The sequence below is a fragment of the Pongo pygmaeus genome, chromosome 5, assembly GCF_028885625.2.
Source record: "Pongo pygmaeus isolate AG05252 chromosome 5, NHGRI_mPonPyg2-v2.0_pri, whole genome shotgun sequence".
NCBI classification, from domain to species: Eukaryota; Metazoa; Chordata; class Mammalia; order Primates; family Hominidae; genus Pongo; species Pongo pygmaeus.
In genome coordinates this window covers 136,876,646-136,900,136 of record NC_072378.2, presented here as the reverse complement: position 1 = coordinate 136,900,136, position 23,491 = coordinate 136,876,646, and the positions used below count along the sequence as shown (strand labels likewise).

The 23,491-nt window shown below is 40.8% G+C and overlaps 1 protein-coding gene across 7 annotated transcripts in view; it reads left to right on the top strand.

Annotated features, from left to right (window-relative positions):
* The window catches only part of MAP7 (microtubule associated protein 7), a 208,590-nt gene that overhangs the window by 6,806 nt on the left and 178,293 nt on the right, over positions 1-23,491 (top strand). For 3 of the 7 annotated variants that reach the window (XM_054491638.2, XM_054491637.2, XM_054491633.2), the window contains exon 1: positions 16,707-17,428. The exons of 2 other annotated variants lie outside the window; for them this stretch is intronic. In XM_054491638.2, coding sequence (XP_054347613.1) covers positions 17,296-17,428 — 133 coding nt within the window. In that variant the 5' untranslated portion in view covers positions 16,707-17,295. Of the gene's footprint in view, positions 1-16,705; positions 17,429-23,491 lie in introns of those variants that run through there. 2 more of the 7 variants (XM_054491632.2, XM_054491639.2) reach the window with 2 other exon arrangements.

Below are 23,491 nucleotides of genomic sequence, written 5' to 3'. Positions count from 1 at the left end.
GATGGTAGCACCACACTCCAGCCTGGGCAACAGAACAAGACACCGTCTCAAAAAAAATAAATAATTTATGTACAAAAAATTTACTGATTTTCTTTTCTTTTTTTAGTTTTGTTGAATGTATAGAGTAATGTAAGCACCACTATTAACATTATCCCAAAGAGTCCTCTGCCTCCAACCCAAATTCCCTAATGCTGTACCTTTGTAGTGAGACTCTCTTCCTACACCTAAACCCCTGGCAACCACTGAACTGTTTACCATCTTCCTAGTTTTGCCTTTTCCAGAATGTCATAAAAGTGGAATCATACATCGTGTAACCTTTTTTTCTTTTTTTTTTATGAGATGGAGTTTTACTCTTGTTGCCCAGGCTGGAGTGCAATGGCACAATCTCGGCTCACAGGAACCTCCTCCGCCTCCCGGGTTCAAGCGATTCTCCTGCCTCAGCCTCCCAGATAGCTGTGATTACAGGCATGTGCCACCATGCCCGGCTAATTTTGTATTTTTAGTAGAGACAGGGTTTCTACTAAACCCCATCAGGCTGGTCGTGAACTCCCGACCAAAGGTGATCCACCCGCCTCGGTATCCCAAAGTGCTGGGATTACAGGCGTGAGCCACCGCATCCGGCCCCACATTGTGTAAACTTTTGAGTCTGAGTTTTTCACCTGGCATCATGTTTTTGAGATTCAGTCACGCTGTTGTGCATATTAGGATGTTGTACATCCTTTTTCTTGATGAAGTAGTTTGCCATTGTATGGAAGTATCACAGATGGTTTATCGAAGAACATTTGAGTTGTTCCTGGGTTTTGGCAATTATGAATAATGCTGCTGTAAACACTTACCTACAGGTTTGTGTGTGAGCATAGTTTTCATTTATCCTGGGTAAATACCTAGGAGTGGAATTGCTGATTCATGTAACTGTACGTTTAACTTTATAAGAAATGGCCAAGCTTTTCCAGAGCGTCTCTACAGTTTTACATTCTTACAAGCAGTGTATGTGAGTTCTGGTTGCCCTGCATCCTCACTAATACTTAGTATTGTTAGTTTTGTTTGTTTTTAAAACTTTAGCCATTCCACCAAGTTCTTTGAGTAAAGCAATTAATCACCTCAAAGTAAAATAGTGCCTTTTTAATGCTAACCCATGCTCACATGAATTAGGAAAGCCTGGAGGTAGTGTTGATCCCAGAGCCCAGGTATAATATGGAATTCATATTTGACTCTAATATCTTTATTCTCCCTCATTCTTTTTTCCCCATGGTATTTCTTTTCTTTTTTTTTTTTTAATTTTAACACACCGTTGCTGGCTTGAAGATCCATAATATCTCTTATCTCCTGTGGAATATGCATTCTGAAGTTGATTATGGACGGAAGTGCCATTATATAGCACATTCCCTGCCAATTCAAGTTCTCTCTTCCTCCTTAATGGTCTATGTTCTAATCCCTTGAGCTACGGCCTTCTAGAACTTGGAAATAACTTGTTTTGTTGTTAGAAAGCTAGACATATTGGTCATATACCTTGTTTATTATCCTGATTAATTCCTTATTGGAACATTTTATATTGTCAAACTGAATACTTACCAGTTCTCAGATACAGTGCTTTGTAAAGCCTTGATAGTCTATCATTGGACGTTTCATCAGTTGCTCATGGTCTAAGTTTCCGTAGGCTAAATGTGAATGGTATTTAGGCTTATTCTTTTTTATAAAATTCAGTTTTAGGGTTTGTCTAGTTCTCTAGCAGTGATGTTGTGTACCTCTTTACTATCTTAGCTCTTGTAAAACTCTGAGTTATGGTTGTTCACACATTTAAATGGCATTTGGATTTTCTCTTCAGTAATTATTATTCTCTTTAGTATCTTTTTAATTTGAGAAATAGCCTGTTGAAAAAGATCTGTAAGATTTTTTTGTTAGGTACCACTTTGAAATTTTTTTTTAAATATATTTTTTGAGACAGAGTCTCACTCTGTTGCCCAGGCTGGAGTGCAGTGGCACGATCTTGGCTCACGGCAACCTCCACCTCCCAGGTTCAAATGATTCTTGTGCTTCAGCCTCCCGAGTAGCTTGGACTGCAGGTGCCCACCACCATGCCCAGCTAATTTTTTGGATTTTTGGTAGAGAGGGGGTTTTGCCATGTTGGCCAGGCTGGTCTTGAACTCCTGAGCTCAAGCGATCTGCCCAACTCAGCCTCCTAAAGTGCTGGAATTACAGGTGGCAGCCACCACTCCCAGCTCCACTTTGAATTTTGATTTGAAGAGTAATATATAGTATTTGACAGTGAGAAAAACTGCATTCAACAGTTCTTCATCCTTGATGCTCCTGTAGAAATAGTTGTGGAAAAAAAGAATCATGAGAAAGTGCCAAGGAGGATTGACACACCTGACCAGATGGCACAGAGGAGCACGGGTTATAAAACAATGCAGGGAGGAGGCTGGGAGCAGTGCACTTCGCATATGTGAGCTGCACTTTGTAGGCACTGTTAGTAAATGATATATCTTTAAGTTTAGAGTATTGAGATTTGGGGTATCTTAAAATTTCTAATTCTGTGACTTTTAAAGTTAAATGATATGTAAGCTTCCTTTTTGGAGTTGGCTTTCTAGTAAAGAGAGCTATCCTTCACTATGGCATAACCTGAGTCTAAAACTCATTTCCCCAACACGGTTGAATGTAGAAAAGAAGTTCTCTAGGATCAGTTTAAATGTCAAGGTGAAGTTCTAGAAAGGAGCCCTTCCTTTAGCACCTCCACCCCTCATCATGAAGCCTACTTGGTGGCAATAACATGCATAATAATTGGCTGTAAGATGTGTTCCTGTAGCAAAACTTTTGACTGCTTCTCAAGATTCAAATCTGGGCTTCTGGTTCTCAGAAGCTCCTGACCCAAGTCTTTGGGGTGGCAGGCACACCAGACAGGACCTGGTTGCTTACTTCTTGCATTCCAGCTGGACTGGTTTCTGTTCATAGTAGATGCTCTAAATTAGTTCAGTGACAACTTCACCACAGGCCTGGTGGGTTCATTTAAATATGGGTCACTCCTTGACCCTAAGGTTATGTTGTTGAATGATTATTGGGCCCATGTGCTGGAGTATCATTGATTCACATCATTGGCTCTCAATCTTGGCAGTGATTTAAAATCACCTGGGGACCATTTAAATATCAGGATGCCCAGATGGCATCCAAGGTAATTATCTGAGAATCTTGCAGGATGGGAGTCAGGCAGTGTTTTTAAAACTCCCCAGATGGTCTGGTGTGCAATCAGTGCTGAGAACTAATGATTCAGAACAATTTCCTATTGTATTCCCTTCCATTTGACTATTGTGGTGGGTGGTGTCAAGTGTGTGCACCTTGCTTATGGAAACCACATGGAAAATCTAAACCACATGGAAAATCATAATAGCAATTGCCCTAAATCTACTGAGTTTACTCAAGTTATCTCTTATTTTGCCCCAGGACTTTTTTGAAGGAAATATAGATGTGAATACAGGCATGAGTACAATTGAATAGCTAAGTATGCACACATATACTCAGTGTCCACATGTATGCACATTTCTGTATGAATATGTGCAGTGAGACAAAATACCATTCAGCTTTCTTTTTCTCGACTTTGCTTAGCTCCTACACTGCCTTCCTCTCCCTTCTGCCCCTTAAAACCAGGAAAGGTTAAACTGGGGTAGATATTAAAGTATTTTGTAGAAAATTATACACTTTTCCCAGAGATCTTTCTAGTGACCCCTGACCTCTGATCACCAGGTCCCTGGCTCTGGAGACTGGGCCTTGTTTCTTCTCTCTATAAATAGTTGACCCAAGTACGACCTTTTCCCTTCCGTGTGACCAGATGCTAATACCCTTCAGGCTAATCTTTCTTTCCTTCACCTCTCTTCTTTCTCCTCACTGCATGCTGCTGTACGCAAGGCCCAGCTGGTTACCTCTGCGGTTTCTACTGTGCATTTTTTTCTCAGCAGGATTATTCAACTTGTGCTTTGATTATCACCTCAAAATATCGTCTCTGGCTCTGCACACTGAAATGTCTACAGGCACTTCTGGTTTTGTTTTTGAGACAGGGTCTTGCTCTGTTGCCCAAGCTGGAATGCAGTGGCACAGTCATGACTCACTACAGCCTTGACCTCTTGGTCTCAAGCTATTCTCCTACCTCAGCCTCCCGAGTACCTGAGACTACAGGTGCATGCCACCACGCCTGGCTAATTTTGTTTATTTTTTGTATAGATGAGTTTTCTCTATGTTGCCCAGGCGGGTTTCAAACTCCTGGACACAAGCAATCCTCCTGCCTCAGCCTCTGAAAGTGCTGGAATTATAGGCATGAGCCACCACACCCAGCTTACAGGCACTTCTGAGTTGTGTTCGTGCCTGCTCCTGAGGTTTTGTGGTGCCATCTTTTGTGATTTGAAGCTTTTTCTGGGAGGGCTTACCTTTGGCAGCATGATTTCCTATCCTTTTCTCCTCTTTGCAGCTAGCGTGTGTCTAACTGTGAAGTCCAAGGCAAAAATAAAGAGGTCAGTAGGGGATATTGGATGGGACTGATCCCTAAATAAGAGTATTATACAGAAACTGAGCATGTGTGAGGCTGTGAGGTCTGAAGCTCAAAACTAACACTAATTAATTAGGGGTAATTCTAACCTACTATTTTGTGCAAGGTCTCTGGAGTCTGGCTGCCTGGGTGCCAATCTCAGCTCACCACTTGGTACCTGTGGGATCTTAGGCATGTCATGTAAGCACTCTCTTCCTCAGTGTCTTCCTTTTTAAATGGGATATTGGTAATATTGTCACAGGGATTAAATGAGTTAATACTAAAGTTCTTAGAACAGTGCTTGACACAGCATAGGCACCAAGTGTTTGTTATAATTCTTGTCATGATTACTGAAGATTAGTATTGCATTACTGTGAAACGATGGGCATACCCTGGCATGCTAAGTTTCTTCCTTAAGCCATTTTTTATTTATAATAGTAAGCTCTCCGTAATGAAGGCATCAGAATGTCATGATGATTCAGACCTCATTGTAGCTGTGTGATCACACTGTCATAGGCTTGGCACTGGGATCAAAGGCATCATTAAAGCACTTGGGATGATGGTTTTTACCTGTCAAATGTTCCAGGAGGTTGCTGTACACTGGCCTGTGAGACCCTTAGATTGTGTTATGTGATCACGCTAAACACCCATAAAAGCCTTTCTTGGCTTTTTTTTTTTTTTTTTTTTTTTTTTTTGGGATGGAGTTTCACTCTTGTTGCCCAGGCTGGAATGCAATGGTGCGATCTCGGCTCACTGCAACCTCCGCCTCCTGGGTTCAAGTGATTCTCCTGTCTCAGCCTCCTGAGTAGATGGAATTACAGGCATCTGCCACCACACCCAGCTAATTTTTGTATTTTTAGTAGAGGCAGGGTTTCACCATGTTGCCCAGGTTGGTCCCGAATTCTTGACCTCAGGTGATCTGCCCACATTGGCCTCCCAAATTGCTGGGATTACAGGTGTGAGTCACCGCACCTGGCCTTGGCTTATTTTTGGTTTATTTTTATGGTATCCAAAAGTGTTTTTTTAATGGCTATATCATAGTTCTATTTTTTTTTTTTTTTTTTTTTTTGAGATAGAGTCTTGCTCTGGTGCTCTGTCACCCAGGCTAGAGTGCAGTGGCACCATCACAGCTCACTGCAACTTTGACATCTGGGCTCCAACGATCCTCCTGCCTCAGCCCCCTGAGGTAGCTGGGACTACAGGTACACGCCACTATTCCCGGCACCAGCTAATTTTTTTTTTCTCTTTTTGTAGAGACAGGGTCTCACTATGTTGCTCAGGCTGGTTTTGAACTCAAGTGATCCTCCTGCCTCAGCCTCCCAAAGTGCTGAGATTATAGGCGTGAGCCACCGCACCTGGCCCATAGTTCTAAATTTTAAGTCCTTTGCTAAAATATTGCCACAGAGATTATGTTGCTTCAAGCCATAGAGAGGTGGAACTCCTAACACCCATTCTGACTTTAAACAAGGCAGTATCACCACACTGAATATGCTTCTCTATCAGGAAAATAGAGGAAACATACAACTTTCCTTCCACGAGATGTTCATGAGAAGCAGGAGGCAGTTTGGGTTTCTTCAAGCAAAGTACATACATGAAATAGAAAATATCAGTAAGTTGTCTTATTAAAGTCACAAATTTTAGAAGAAACTTTCTTAAGTTGCAGAGGACCATTTACAAGGTGTATCCTGGGTATGGTATGTGGGCGTGTGTGTGAGGCACATTTCTCGCTAAGAAAATGATATCTTGTTCAACTTGGAATTTAGATTTTTATATCTTTTAAAAAATTTTGGCCAGACACAGTGGCTCACACCTGTAATCCCAGCACTCTGGGAGACCGAGGTGGGCTGATCACCCGAGGTCGGGAGTTCAAGACCAGCCTCACCAATGTGGAGAAACCCCCATCTCTACTAAAACTAAAAAATTAGCCAGGCATGGTGGTGGATTCCTGTAATCCCAACTACTTGGGATGCTGAGGCAGGAGAATCGCTTGAACCTGGAAAGAGGAGGGTGCGGTGAGCCGAGATCACGCCATTGCACTCCAGCCTGGACAACAAAAGCGAAACTCTGTCTCAAAAAAAAAAAAAAAAAAAAAATTTCATAACTTCGTAAATCTGAAAATACGTCACTTCCTCAGATGGGTCCTGGGTTTAGATTCTCCCAGCAATGCCCCCAAATTGTCTTTTTGTATACAGTAGCCACTGTGGAAATTGATTAAACAAGTGTTCCTGATGCCACCTTTGAAATATTAAAATGTGTTATTCAGTAAAAATAGAACTGAATTATTATTGAAAATAAGTTTTGTACGGATTTACTTAACACTAGGAAAAAACCCATCTCAATATCCTGGTGAAGATGCCCTCCCTGTGTATATAAAAAGATACATCCATATGCTTTGTGCAGTGACTGTATAAGGCCCAGATAGAGAAAAAATACAAGAGATGTCTCAACAGTTGAAAGTATTGAAATAAATTGAGAAGAGGGAAGCTAGTTTTAGTCTAGAAGACCTGTGAGACTCAACTTTGGACAGAAAAACCCCATAATCTTATAATCCAGTGAAGCCTCACAGGGAAGAGCCCTAGGTTGGCATTTCAGATGCAATCCTCGGTATCCCAGCTGTGTCTAAAATGGACAGACTTGAGAATGTCATTTCTTCAACTTATTTACAAACTGATCAGGTCCAACATTTATCTGCTGCTTGCTGAGAACAGCATCAAAGTTAAAAAAAAAAAAAAAAGAAGAAAGAAAAAGCGTTCCAACCATCAACCAACAGTGCAACACAAATCTAAACCATATATGTGATGAGACCCACATGTCATTGTGAGACTGTTGCAGGACTCATTAATGACACCCACAGTAGCAAGTAGGTCTTCAAGAAGCCTTTGGAAGAGAGAAGGCCTGTATATGAAATGCCAGAAGGAAGGGGCAGAAGGTTCAGAGCTAGGACTCTGGGTATGGAGTTCAGACATCTGTGAACTGGGCATTCTGAACCACTTGTACAATGTGCAAAGCTGATTTTTTCTTACCATAGCACAGTGTTGCTTTCTATTACAGATGTACCTATCTGGAAACATGTTCATTCAACAGTTTGCAGACTTGCAGTTATTTTCAAAACAGCTTTTGCTTCCCTCTTTTTGTTGTAAACTCAGTCTTTTTCCAGTGTGCTGGATAAAGTCTGGCTCTGGGCAGTAAAGGGACATGGCTGCTGCTTATTTCAGGAACTTAGGGGCAAGTGTCTTCATGCCTGTGGAAACGGGAGCCAGCTAGTACTATTTCCAGCAAAAAAATTAAGAGAAAGGAGAGATTTTTATTACGATTTTGATTTCTTTACTACAACATTGCATGTGTCTGGAGTATAGCCATTACACTTTATGAAAAAGGCAAAATGGTCATTTGGGATGTTTTAGGAAGTTTGCTAAAAGGCCCCTTTGTCATTATAATCCTTCCTAAACTGCCATCCATGGGTTTAGGTCATGGATATGAAAAGTGAAAGGCTTTTAGAGATGAAGTAGGTGTCCCCTGAGTGCTTACCAACCTGTTAATCTTTTTGAGATGTTAATTTTTTCATATAGAGCCCCCTAAAATCTTGATGGCTCTAGGTCAGTCAAGCCTAAGAGAAGATGTATTTATCTTAAAAAAAAAAAAACAAAAAAAACCTTGCTGGATTGCTAGTAATATCTACTTCTTGGAAATTAATGCTTCATATTTTTTTTAAAAAGTTATTGATGGATTAGGAATATTTTTTGTTTAGCTGTTACAAATTTTAAGAGCTTCTAAGCTTGTCACTCAATCCTAAATATACTTACATCTTTATAATTTAGCTTAAAGGCTTTTGGTGTTCTGGTTGGTTACTGACAATTCTCAGTGTGGCTTTCACTGAACAACAATTGACCAAGCCTCAAACTTACCCACCCCAATTATATAATTTGGCATTTCTGTTAGGCACTTCCTTCCTCTAGGTTGGTTTCAGAACTATGCTGGAGAATTGTATGTAATTTTTTTTCTTTTGTCAGAATTGGTGTGTTAGGCCTTTTTTGTGTCACTTAAACACCTGAGGCTAGGCAATTTATAAAGAAAAAAGGTTTAATTGGCTCAGAGATCTGCAGGCTGTACAAGCATGGCACTGACATCTGCTCGGCTTCTGCTAAGGGTCCCAGGAAGCCTACAATCATTGTGGAAGGTGAAGCGGGAGCAGGCACATTCACATGGCAAGAGAGTGGTGTGAGGGGAGGTCCCAGACTTTTAAACAACCAGACCTTATGTAAACTAACTGAGGGAGAACTTACTTATCACCACGGGGATGGCGCTAAACCATTCATGAAGGATGCACCGCCATGATCCAGTCACCTCCCACCAGGCCCCACCTCCAACATTGGGGGTTACATTTCAACATGAGATTTGGAGGACAAAAACATCCAAACTGTATCAATTGGTTTCAGTTAATAAATAAACCAAAAAATAAAGTTAATGCCTCAAACCTTACGCTTTTCTCATGAAAAGCGTTTTATCCAACCCTCTCTCCATCCCCTTGTATGTATCTATGTACTTTAGTTTCTACTGATTGAGAAAGTGGGGTTACTTCATTAAAATAGAGAAGGATTTTTTGTAATCTATATATCTGTACTTTTGAATCATTTAATGTTCAGATGAACAGACTGCTTAGTTCTCATTAAAAGGGTTTATTTGATAATGCTTTTAAGCTCACCAGTACTTGATTCTCAAAGGGTGATCATTAGTGAAAATAGGGATTTAATAAGTCTAAGATGTCCTGACCCCAACTGTAGGAACATTATATTAATAGAGGATTACAGTATTGGAAAATTGTCTGAGTAAATAGAATCCATCCTATTCAATGAAGATTATGATCATTGATACATAAACCTTTGACTTTTGAATGGCATGCTTTCGTTCACAGCATGTTGACTTGAATGTGGGAATGGAGTATCTTAATCTCTCTGAGGTCCCTGACTGTTAGGTAATTTTAAGTGTCAGCTGGGCTCAGCCCAAACATTAGATGTTGCTGGGAAGGTATTTTGTAACTATGATTAACATTTACAATCAGTTGACTTTAAGTAAAGGGGATTATCCTGGCTATTGGGTGGGCCAAATCCAATCAGGTGAAGGCCTGGGAAAGAAGAAGGAGGAAGAAGAAGGAGGAAGTCTGCCTTAAGGCTGTGACGTGGAAATCCTGCTTGAGTTTTGAGCCTGCCAGCCTGCTGCACAGATTTCACACTTGTTTGCCCCCACAGTGGCAGTAGCCATTATTCCTTAAAATAGGTCTTTATATATAATATATTTCTCTCCAGAGATACAACCGAAAATGCTATTGGTTCTATTTCCTGGAAGAACCCTCATTGATACACTGACCCTCAGGAAGAAAATTAACAGTTTTTACCCGGAATCGTACAAATCATTTTAATTATTTAAGAGATAAAATTTAAAAATTAATCTTTCCTGATTTTTTAAGGTAAAAACAGGATATTAAACTTTCAGTAAAAAAAAAAATGGATGTCTTTTAATTTCAGGGCGTTTTAGGAGAAAGAAATGGAAGGAGTGGCAAAGTAGCAAAGGACGGTGATACGGTTTAGATATGGTTTCATGTTGAAATATGACATCCAGTGTTATAGGCTGACCTAGTGGGATATGTTTGGGCTGTGGGAGCCGATCTTAGGAATGGCTTGGTACTCCTCTCATGGTAATGAGTAAGTTTTCATTCTGTTCATTCATGTGAGAGCTGGTTGTTTAAATGAGCCTGACATCTGTCTTGCTCCCTCTCTTGCCATGTGACACACCTGTTCCCCTTTCTCCTTCTGTAAGTGTCCTGAGCCCTCAACAGAAGCAAATATCAGCACTGTGCTCCTCGTACAGTCTGCAGAACTGTGAGCCAAAATAAAACTTTTATTTATAAATTATCCAGTCTCAGGTATTTATAGCAACACAAAACAGACTAACACAGATGGGATTGAGGAAAAGTTTTAAAACATTCTGAAATGAATGTTCTTCACCTGTCCAATGCATTGTTGTCCTAAAGACTCAGTGCTATCACTATCCTTAAAATGCCCGTAAAGTCATATACTGAATTGGTTTGCTGTTCTTTAGTATCGCTCTTCATTCACAAACTTTTAGATTTCATCTTTCAAGTCACATAGCTATAGGGATCCACCTATAACAAATTGGCTCATTGAGGGGAAAACTCTCTTATTCATTTTTATCAGTAGGTTTTTCTGTTGTTGTTTTAGACAGAGTTTCGCTCTTGTTGCCCAGGCTGTAGTGCAATGGCGCGATCTTGGCTCACCGCAACCTCCGCCTCCCGGGTTCAAGTGATTCTCCTGCCTCAGCCTTCTGAGTAGCTGAGATTACAGTCATGCGCCACCATGCCCGGCTAATTTTGTATTTTTAGTAGAGATGGCGTTTCTCCGTGTTGGTCAGGCTGGTCCCGAACTCTCGACCTCAGGTGATTCACCCGCCTTGGCCTCCCAAAGTGCTGGGATTACAGGCGTGTATATCAGTAGGTTTTCATTACATTGTGGGTGAGAGAATGCGGGAAGTCTGGAAGCTGCAGGTGTGGAGATCAGAGTAGTGTCGTCCTCTTCTAACCCAAACACCTGGAGAAGGTTCTGTGTTAGAACCTTCTTTGTTAGAAACAACAAATCACAGTTGTTTCTGTGATTTAGCATTTAAGGCTAAAACCTCGGGGCCATCAGTTGAATAAGTAAAATCATGAAATGCAGAGTTGCTTACAAAATGAAGCCATGTGAGTAAGTATGTGCACAGGTACAGCAAAGGAGAGGACTTTATCTCAGCCTTGCTTTTTCCCTCTGCCTGAGTGTTCTCTCTTGGTTATGTAACTCGACTTTCCATTTGCATCAAGTCATGGAATCTCAGGATCAGAAGAAGCTCTGGAGATCCAAAAAAAAAAAAAAAAAAAAAAAATCCAACCTGTAAACAGTGCATTAATCCAACATCATCATCCCAGATCAGTGTTTGTGCACAGCTATCTTCAATGTCAAGAAACATAACTTTTTATATTCTGGTAACTTCCAGTCACTGGTCCCGGTTTTCTCTTCCAGAGCTAAATTTACACTTCCACTAAAAGTGTAAATTCTTCCATATGTTAACCTTTAATTCTGTTATTTTATTCTTCTGGAGTCTTGTCTTATTTTCTTCTATGTTATGTCTCCTATATTATGGCCTAGAATATTTATGATAAGTCCTAGGTCACTCTCTTCGGAATGTGTTCTCATTTATCATCCTATTTCAAATATCTTGCGTGTACCATGTGGTATGAGGACCAGAAAACAGAGAACGTTTGTCCTCCTATTAGGTACGCTGGTGTCTGCTGATTCCGCTGTGACACTGTTAGGGTTTTTACTTCCTCAATGTGCTGATGATGTTTAGTGAGCTTGTTGTCCAAGTGCTCTCCTTGTTTCTGGTGCAGCTTGGGTAGGTCTTCATTTTGTACCTGTCCAATTGAACTTTTTTTCAATATAAAAAGAGATGTTGCTGTTTATTCCTACTGAATTGATAAGAATATAGCCTATTCAGTGGGAATAAACTGAATAGGCTGTATCCTGTCTAAGTATAGCTCATTATTTCATTCTTTGAGATCATTTTGGACCTGAGTCTATCCATCTCTTAGCTTTCTTTTATCTATGGATATAAAGCACTTGTTCTCCTATTAATCTTTAATAAAAACACAACTACCTTTCTTTCCATTGCCCACTTCTCCATCTTTCATCTGGACTATTGCAGGATCTTGGTATTCACGTTCAAGCCTATGGATAAGTTTTTCACACTGCTAGGGGGTATCTGTTAAAAAAACACAAACATGATTGATTCTCATATTCCTGTTTTTACGTCTATCCCTGTGGCCACCATTTGATCCCTTTTCTCTACTTGGACGAAGTAGTTACATAGCTAGTCTCTGTCCCATCTCTTTCTCATGGCAAGTTCATCCTGGCCTGTCTGGATCACACATTTAGCTGTCAGTACCCTTCGGTGGATCCCCACTGCCTCTGTTTGGTGAAAACATTATGCCTTTGGCTCTGTATCCTTTCTGATGGCATGCCCCAAAGCACCCCATCTGGCATCTTTGACATGATTTTACTACTCCTAAAGCAAAGCAAGTCAAGGAACCATAGTTTCATTTTCTTATCTTTCTAACGGTGTGGCTCAACAATAAAACTAAATTAAACAGTAAATTAAACTGCTCACAGACCCTCAGTGAATTAGGTAACTTACAGAAATACAGTCCAGGCATCTGTATGAATCTTCTATTGAACCCAGCGATTGATTTCTTTGCCTCATTTGGAATCTATAAAATTGGATTTCTTAGCCTAATTATCGTGAGAGGAGAGGACAGTCTTTGCACATTTAACTTTTATCAAGTAATTCAGAAGTTCATGTAGAAAAGAATTTTGGCACTTCTGGACCCTGATGAAAAGTAAATAACTTATACATACGTGGAACTTGTAATTTACTGGTGGCAGGCCATTCAACCCAGCAGTAATAATTTCTGTTTTCAGCTACAGCTGTTGAATAGTACAAATTAGGCTCTTTTTTCTTTCAATAATGTTTTTGTAAAGCTCACTGGGCTTTTAGAAAGGGAAATTTTAGGTATGTTTCTCACTGGTTAAGCAGATTTCTTGGATTCATTCATGGAGTGTGCTGTTTTCCAACTTTATGGTCACACAAGTCTAGGAAGCATAAATGTGAACAGAAAGCTGATGCTATGTGTGCGTACGTGTATGCATGTGACTACATGTTAGTCTTTTATATAACATTGTGACAGCTAGGCCCAAGTCATGAGCTTACTTCCCCAAAGATCAGCAAGTTTGACTCTGTTTCTTATTCATCCAACTCACAGGTTGGACATAGGCCAGAGATGCCAACCAGTCAGGGTAGGAGGACAAAGAGACATAAATTTATTGTGGACTAAGCAGGTGGGGCCTGCAGTTGCTCAGGGGCCTATTGGACTGTTTTAATCATAGTAGCTGAGTGGTAATGTTTTTACCCATAAATGTGAATACATTTTAAAATTATACCGCAGAATATTTTTACGCAATATAAAGCCAATCTAGTTGTAAAATCTACCCTTTTGCACTAGACAGTGCCTCATTTCTCTCAAATTTGTACAAAGCCTGTATTAATACAACATTTATCACTTTAACAATTTAAACAAAGTAATTGCAAAACCTTACTGACTATTGGAGGGATGCATGCCCATTTCCCATGGGGACTGATTTAAGCCTCTGTATCTGCATGTGATATGCAAGGATAGTTGTGCCACAGCTAATTGAAAATGCCCCTTAGTGCTGGAGAAGAGTTCAGGAGGCTGGGCGTGGTGGCTCATACCTGTAATCCCAGCACTTTGAGAGGCCAAGGTGGGTGGATCACCTGAGGTCAGGAGTCAAAGACCAGCCTGGCCAACATAGTGAAACTCCATCTCTACTAAAAATGGAAAAAAATTAGCTGGGTGTGGTGGTGTATGCCTGTAATCCCAGCTACTCAGGAGGCTGAGGCAGGAGAATCACTTGAACCCGGGAGGCGGAGGTTGCAGTGAGCCGAGATTGTGCCACTGCACTCCAGCCTGGCGACAGCGAGACTCCGTCTCAAAGAGTTCAGGAATTCAGAGTAGTGTTTATTTTACTTTGGCGGATATTTAAATTTAAGGTCTCACCATACCCCTTTCCGTATTTGCCTTTGGTTTGGATCAAAATGTAAAAGGGAATTGGGAGAAGATGGTACCCACACCCCTACAGGGATCAAGCCACAGTATTCCTGGAATTCCCCAAGAGCTAACCCCTATATCCATTAAAGATTGGGTGTGAACATTTAAGAAACTAATCTCAAGTGAATTTATGTCTTAAGTGAAAAATGTGTCCTTTATAAGGGAAGGAAAAAAATCCTTTATTGTTGTTATTTGATCTTGTGCTGTTTGCTTTTCTGTGACAGTGACGCAGCTAGTTGATGTTGGGGTCAGGATTTACAAGACAGCAGGATGAGAGCATCTTGACTCAGTGGAGATAATGTGTTAGTTATTAGAGCAGCAGCTAGCTTTATTTGGAAGCTGTAAGCTGTATTTGGGTGACAAACATTTCTAAATGAAATTAGTCATTTGCTTAAGACAGATTTTCATTTTCTTTACCAAAAGGTAGTTTCAAGTATGCTTATTTTGTATGTGGGGTTTTTTTTGTTATTATTTTGCTTTTTTGTTTTGTTATGCTTTTGCTATTGTAAATACTGACCTGATTCTCTTGAAGTAGAGGAAAGAAGCTAATGTGGATTTGAAAATATTTTCATTTCACAAATAGTATGATATTGATGTATATTACACCTATGTTTATTGATCATCTGATTAAAGAAAAATAATAGGAAATAACAAATCATGTCTCATTCAAGAATAAAAGTTTACAAATAGAAAATTATGGAAGTATATTACATTTACAATTTGTATCCATTTTTTTATTTCTTAAACGATAAGATCTTGAATATTGGAGGTATGCCTCCTCCCTTTGCTTCCATCTCCACATAAGTTGGAGATTGATCTAGGATTCTAAAACATCTGGGTCAAACATTTGTCATCAGGAGAAGCACTGGACTAAGAGGAAGATGGTCTAAATTTTAATGTAGACTTGCTGCCAACTAACATTTGACCTAGGCAAGGAATTTCACTTCATGAGATTCAGCTTCCTCACATGTAAAACGATGCTGACTCACTTGCTTTCTCAGGCCCACTCAGCTCCAAAACTCCATTCTACTTTATTCCAAAGACCCACTGCACAGATTGACACAATTTAAAATAAACTCTAAAACTGAAATCTCCTGCGTTTCTTCACGCCAGAGATCTAAATACATGTGAACTTAATTAAATCCAGCAGCCTGTGGAGGGAAAGAGTTCTGAAGATTCATTTATTTTTTTCAGCATGTGGTTTGCTCACCATTTAGTACATCCCCCAGCACCATGCTGGACAATAAGAGTAGATACAAAGAAGTACTTCCTGATAGTGTTGATAGTTGAACTGGAAACACCTTGAAAATAATTACAAAGCAAAAAATGGACTAGCTACAGCAAACTATTATAAAGTATAATAATAGTTGGTATTTATTAAGCACTTCAAGTTGCTAGCACTATACTCATTTAATCCTCACCCTAATACCATAAGGTAAATGATAGTCATCACCCCAGTTTTACAGAGAAAACAGAGGCACTGAGAGAGTTAAGTGAATTGTCCAAAGTTACCGTTCCATGCAGGAGATTTAGAGAGCATATTGTACTTGCCTTAGACTTCCTTGGGTCCTCTCTTGGGTAAGTAGGTTTAAGTATTGAGAAAAAGTAAGGGAGTAGTTGGGGAGTGGGAGGATTGCTTTTGACTTGCTAAGCAGACTTGATGTTTATTAAAACACAAAAGCAAAACAATGTTTTTTCTTAATTTGGCAGTTGGCATGTTTTAATGTCATTTATTGTAAATTTTTTTTGGAGACAGCATACATTTTAAGCAGTCTAGAAGTGGAGAGTCTTAAAGTGAGATAGCTTATTTCAGGAGAAAACAATAATCACATGATTCTGTGCTTTGAAGAAAACGATCCAAAAAAGAGCTAAAATTGGGTCAAGTGTTGAGCATTGCTCAGCACCGCTGGTAGCGACTGCCCAGAGCGGTGGGGATTGAGGGTGGGGGATGTGCTGGGTGTAATAGAGGCAGGTTTTTCTCCTTTGGAGAATTCCCGAGTATAGGTTCTGTCCTTGAAACTTGAGTTGCAGAGGAGACACTCCACGTTGTGATCTCTGGTGGGAGCCAGCATAGTTCTTCCGTTGCCTGTCTTCACTGGAGGGTTTCAGGGACATGGCACTGGTGGCCCTCATGACTGGTGCTGCCAACCCTGTTCTTAAACATGCTCTGGGGTGGTAAGAATGTCAGGAAAGTAAAGTGAGCTGCTCTGTGGGTACCAGCCATGCCTTCATTCATCCAGGGGCTTGCAAACATTGTTATGATAGACAACCTGGCCCAGAAAAGAAGAAAAAGCCTTTCTTCCTCAGGCCTCTCTCTCCATACTGAGGAGTCTACTGCTGCTTGTGCAAGCAAAACTCTTTCTCCTCCCATCCTGCTGCTCTGCCGCTGAGAGGAAGAGGGAGCTGCCCAGCAGCCTCACGCTGTAACCCTCTGCTGGTGAGTTCCCAGAACCCAGCATCCTGCAAGCTGCCGCTTCTCAGCTGGGGAGATGGAGCCGCTCTGGGCCCTCCTTGATTAGGATATGTTAGGGTTGTCAGGGCAACTGTTAACGGCAGCATATCGTATTTTTCCCTCTCTGCTGTGGGCTGAATATTTTACTGTGTGGTAGCAGGAAGAAGATTGGGGAAAGGTGCTGCAGCAGGAAGAAGCTGGGATCTGATTGAACAGGTTGTGCAGTGGTGGGAGGCATCAGACCCTGTGTGTCTTTAGTAGGGCTTTTCTGGAAGGAGTGTGTGTGTGTGTGTGTGTGTGTGTGCATGCGTGCATGCATGAGCCAGAGCAATCACCAGCGCATGTGCCTGTCGGGGAGTCAGTGGGAGGGGGCTGGTAGGGGAGGTGGGGAAACTGCTGCTAGGTGAGGGGAACTGCAGGGCCTCAGTTGCCAAGTGGCTGGTACTATCTGTCAGCTGTTTGCAAACTGTTTACCCATAGGGGATCTATTACAAGTGCTCAAATGAACAGGCAGCTTAGGAACTAGCAGCTTCCTGGGAGCTGCAATTACATAAGCATATATTTTTAATATAATCGCAATTAAAAAAAAAAACAAGTAGCAGCGGTATGCCTGGATCAGCTACAGCTCTCCGACATGAGAGACTGAAGAAGACCAATGCAAGGCCAATTCCTCTTGGTTTATTCACCATTAATGAGGAAGACGAACCGCAAAAGAATGGAAATTCCAGAAGACCAAAAGGTATGCATTAGCTCCACCCTTTGGTCGGAGCCAGATCCAGCCCTTGTCTCCCACACTGCCCATAGAACATTTTATAAACTGTGCTGCTTGTGCATGCTCTGGGGAGTGCTTGTGACCTCCTAGCACGGTTTGCTGGTAGTGTTTATACCCTCTGTAGGATTGTGTATGCATGAAATTGGAAACAGTTTTTGTAGATTTGGTATATTTCAGATCAGTTGCCTTTTTTGACTTAAGCTACTTTCTTGGCCTGGAGATCTTTAATTTTTCCCATGCTCACTTCAACAGTGACCAGTCACTCTGTCTTCATCAAGAGGAGGAAATACTGAGTTATCAAGGTTTAAATGAACATCTCCCCACCTTCCTTAGGTGCCTCAGATAATTTTTGCTTACTTTAATGAAGTGAGTTTGTGCTTTAAAGGATGAGTTAAAGTGACTCAAGAGTGCAACCTTTTCTAGGCAGAGGGTCAAAATGTCACTTCCCTTTCTATACTAAAATGCCTACTAAAATGCCGAGAGTAAAGAGGAGCACAGCAAACAGTGAGGGCGAATGTGGAGGGTGAAGCTAGGGAGCAGGGAGGAGATCATGAGGTTGTATAACTTTTGATGATAACTGAATGCGTGTATGGCAGTTGAAATGCACAGGTTACAGAAAAGGGAAGTCTGACCCTTGTGTAGTTCTTTCACGGTATGAAAGGTAGCAGCAGCTTGCCAGCTTCTTGAGAGCCTGTGTACTGCATCATTGTCAGCATTGTCTCACAGCTGCCCTCCCAGGGCTGTAATTATCAGCCAGAGACAGCAACATCAGACATTTTTGAAAAAGGGGCCTTAAGGCCTGTGTTTTACGTTTTCCAGCATCCTAAGTCTTGCTTCCCCTTCCCCAAAATATATAAGCTGTTCTTAAACAGATGGGTTATGAGTTTTCTTGCTTTTATGTGCTGATTAATTTTTAGCTTGCGCTTAAATTATTCTGTCACTGAGATATCAAATTTTCTTCTGTGATGCAGAGGGGTAGCATGACAAAGTAGAAAGCAAATATTTAAGCAATGATAAAGTGCAGAGTGTTAAATAGAATCCAGTGTCTGATGACTCCTCGTTTTCTTTTTCCTGTTTCTCGAATGAACCTTACTTTGCTTTTCTTAAATATAATTGAAACTGTCTACGTTAAATCCAAAAGCATATTACTTCATTTTTATGAGACGGTACACAGGGAAGTTCTAATAAGTAGAATCTTACTACTGTAGTTGATTTTTATTTACTATCAGACCTGGCTCCTGTCTGAGAACCAAATGACCTCAGAAATCAAATGATGCTGTGACTGGAGGGTGACTTAATGTGATTCTTTTATTTGCCTGTGAATTATATCATTGAACCAGAGTGTGTTGCTCTGGATGAAAACTCAGGACTTTAAATTTTTAGCAGCAAATCATTTTGCCTCTGAAAAGTTGGTAACTTTTAAAATTAATGTAGATTTGTTGAATTGTTCTCATGCGGTATTTTTGGAAACATTCTTGATTTGTGGTACTTTTCCTTGGATGTCTTGGACAGTAACTTAGGATAGCCATCCATTTTATTCTTAATAATTTTCTTTTCTTTTCTTTGAGGATAGAGTCTTGCTCTGTTGCCCAGGCTGGAGTGCAGTGGCGCAATCTCAGCTCACTGCAACCTCTGCCTCCCAGGTTCAAGCAATTCTCCTGCCTCAGCCTCCTGAGTAGCTGGGATTACAGGCACCCGCCACCATGCCCAGCTAATTTTTTTTGTATTTTTAGTAGAGACGGGGTTTCACCATTATTGGCCAGGCTGGTCTCAAACTCCTGACCTTGTGATCCGCCCACCTCAGCCTCCCAAAGTGCTGGGATTACAGACGTGAGCCACCGCGCCCTGCCCTCTTCTTAATAATTTTCTTGAATACCTCTTCCTGTCTCCTGTTGTTGTTTTTGTTTAGTTGTCTTTTAGTATTTTTTTAAAAAGGAAGAGAAAGGGGAGGAAAGAAGATGCTTCTAAAAACCTACTTATTTTTGGCAATTTATGCAGCTTCTTGGATAAGAGAGACTTAATCGAGGAGTTTCTGACCCCCTACCATTTTTCTTTCTATCCCTGCCCATAGTGGTGGGGAGGGCAAGGGCAGGTATTGGAGGAAGACTGGGAGAAAAAATCCTGTGCTGATAAGGATGTCCAAACTTTCTGTGGATCACCAGTTGTCTCTATGACACATTCAATAAAATAACCAGATAACCGTGGATATCTCTAATTATGCTCAATGAATAACACTATTGACTTAGACTGAATTTTTCATTGGGTCCATCTTAACAATAGGAATATTCACTTTGTAGTCCAGCTTTGTTCCATGGAAAATGATGGAAATGTTCTGTATATGCACTGTCCAATACAATAGCCACAGCTGCAGAGCTTGAAATATAGCTAGTGAACTGAGAAACAAAATTTTAGTTAAATAGCCACGTGACTACCTTATTGGACAACACAATTCTGGTCTGTAGCGCTGTTACGTTCTGAATTTGTGTCTTCTCTGGTTCGTTCGTCCTTACTGCTTCCTGGTGTTGGATATGGTTGGGTCCTGAAATGAATGTGGTTATTAAGAAGAACATCAAGGAGCAGACAGCCTCTTTACTGCATGAGAACACAGAAACCTGGATGTGTAGACAGTTTCATTTTACCTTTTCCACTTAAATGTTGTTGCACTGTTCTGATTATTATTATTACTAGTCACTGGTTGCCTGTATCATTTGTTGCACCTTTTAATGGACTCTTTATTTTTTTTCTTTTTCTTTTTATTTTTTCTTTAGAGACAGGGTCTTGCCCTGTTACTCAAGCTGGAGTCCAATGGCATGATCATAGCTCACTGCAGCCTCCAACTCCTCAGGTTGAGTCTCAAGTGATCCCCCTGCCTCAACCTCCTTAATAGCTGGAATTACAGGCACATGCCACCACACCCAACTAATTTTTTAAAAAGCTTTTTGTAGGTATAGGATCTTGCTATGTTGTCCAGGTGATTTTGAACTCCTGTCTTCAAGTGATCCTCCCACCTTGGCCTCCCAAAGGGCTGGGATTACAGGCATGAGCCACGGTGCTTGACCATCTCTTATTTTCTAAATTGATTATTCCCAAAGCATCATAGCAAGATGACATACAGATTATTTTTTGTGTGTGACTTGCGATACACAATCAGAAACTTTTCTTTTCCCACCCCACGGCCTCATCTGCCAACCATACCCAAACCTGGTTTTCATGCTTAGTATCTTTTTTCTACCAGTAATAAAGAAGTTTTCCATCTAAATTTGATGAGTTGAATGTTTCTGTGCAGGATTATCCTGGCTAATGATGAGTACCATCTTTTCAGGTACCATACTGTTGGGCAATCATCAAATAACTCAGTAAGAGTAAATGTGGAGATTAACATCTGACCTTCTATGGTGGCTTCATAGTTATCTGGTGGGGTGACAATAGTTTGTTTAGATGGCAGACTACATAATTCTTGAAGGAGTGATTACTCTTCCATGTGATCAGTAGGAGTGTAATGTTTTACATACCTGACTGTTATTACCACAGTAATTAAATAATCACTGGGAGCGAGCTGGGCTTATGCTGATGCTCTTATACCTCAGAACCTCAAGCCTCCTTGTAATGCTGACTTCAGGACTGGCTTAGGAGAAACTGTTTAGGTGCTGCAGTAACTAAATGCCCTTGGATAGGTCTCAAGGCAAACCTGCCTTAGACGGTGAATTTTGCTGAGCACAGTGATTATTAAGTAATAAGGCATTTTCCTCCTAAACCAGCATTTGTTAAATGCTCACTCTGTGGCAGATTACTCTGCTGGAGTTTTGTGGAAGTAATGCAAAGATAATTGACATGGTTTCTGCTCACAGAAGTGGAGGAAGAAAAATGTGTACAAATAATGCAAGAGTATAAATTGAAGTCAGGAAAGGGAGAGGATGAGAGTGGCGGAAATGTTAAGTGTGTGCCAACTGTGAAGCCATTAGCCTCAAGATTTTAATCTGAAACAGAGCGTTTAAGGGATATAGACTCCTATCCCACCCCAAATGTCTGGCTGAGGTTGGAAGCTTACACAGACCTTAAAGGCGGGAGCACAGAATAATGGGCAAAGAGTCTTTTAAATGTCATTATAGAAGCTAGACATCCACACAATGTTTACCTGTGGATAGACACTTCTAGAGGCTTCATGACTATTACACAATACATTTTACAACTTCTGCTTTGTAGTGGCCTCCTGACACATTCTGTGAACTGCCTAAAGCAGTCGTCTGATTGACTTTATACTCCTGTGTTGTTTTTGTATAAAACCTGATTGATGTCCAGATCTAATACTAAATTTACTCATGAGACTTGACTCTAAACGACTTTTACTTGATTTTATCAAAATTATCATCTCCCTCAAAAGATGAAAGACTCATAACTCTCTAGGTGGATCATGGTTTTCCTGCTTTCAGTCTTTCCTCTTTCCAACCCATCCTCCATAGCGTGCCACTATGACATCTTTCCAATGGAAATATCTGCCTGTTAGAAATAAACTTCTCAGTGAAACAGAGGTCTTGACTAGGAGTCTTGGAGCCATATTTAGTCTATAGCTATGTTTATTTGTCCCCTGCAGGTGTTTATGAGTCAACATTTAGAAACTAATTTTTTCATAATCTGGATTTCAGCTTCCCTTGAAAAATTGGAAGACATAGCCACCCTTGTCCTCTTTCTTCACAGCAGTCATCAGCTGGAGCTAAGCAGCAGCTGTCACCATATACTATAGATGGGTCATGCGTGCTCCAGTGCCCCTCTTCTAGAATATGCATTACATGGCCTGCATCAGTTATCTACATTAGCGTAGTCATTGCTTTTGTGACCTCTGACCTAAGGAATAGTCCAAGCCCCTTAGCATGGCACCTAGACTACCTACCAGCTGGTCCCTTTTTCCTTCTCCATCCTCTTTCCTGCCACTCTTTGCACTTTGTGCTCCAGCAGCACCAAAGTGCTTGTTGCATTTGCCTGCTCCGTCATGTTCTTGCATGCCTCTGTGTCCTACTCATGCTCATCTGTGCATTTTCCTCATCTTGCTTCCTCATTTGGATAACTCTGACTTACTCTGTAGAATCAGATCACATGGCATCTTCTCCAGACTTTCCTTGGGTGCCATCTGCAGAAAACCTTCTCTCTCGCTCCCAGCCTCCTCATTCCTGGCACAAAGGGCAGCCCCTCACTGTGCTCCTTCCACACTATAAGTCCTGTACTGACTTACTTCAGTGTAATGAAATCATCCATGCACACACCCATGTCCTTCTTGACACTGTAAGCTTTGTAAGGGCCAGGACTCACTCCTCTTTATACCCTGTACCTTTCAGAGTAAATGGAACATTATGAAACAAAGGTAAACTTAACACTTAAAATAACTTTCACAGACTCTGAAGGTCTTCATAATATAGGAATTCTAAGAAATGTTGGTAGCATTAGAATTGTCCTTTCAAGGTAACTACTTGGAAAGAGACAATTCTGTGTTTGATACATTAATCATATTGCTCTCCATGAAACTGCATTTGTCTATTAGTATACCAGAGATTATCTCTTTGTTTTTGTCTTCTTCTCCTCCTCCTGCTCCTCCCTTTTTTTTTTTTTTTTTTTTTTTGAGGCAAACTCTTGCTCTGTCTTCCAAGCTGAAGTGCAGTGGTATGATCATGGCTCACTGCAGCTTTGAACTCCTGAGCTCAAGTGATCCTCCTCAGCCTTCCAAGTAGCTTGCAACTAGAGGTGCATACCACCACACTTGGCTGTTTTTTTTCTTTTAATTTTGTAGAGGTCTCACTTTGTTGCCTAGGCTGGTCTCCAACTCCTGGGCTCAAGTGATCCCCACACCTTGATCTCCCAAAGTGCTGGGATTGCAGGAATGAGCCACTGCACCCAGCCCTGTTTTGTTGTTTTCTGTCATGCTATTCATTTTTCTTTGGTGGAAAAACGAAGGTATATAGTTACAAGGTTCTATTAATTGACCACTTTGTGAATATTAAGGTTAATAATGCTTTCTGTCCCTTTTGTTAGCTAATCATA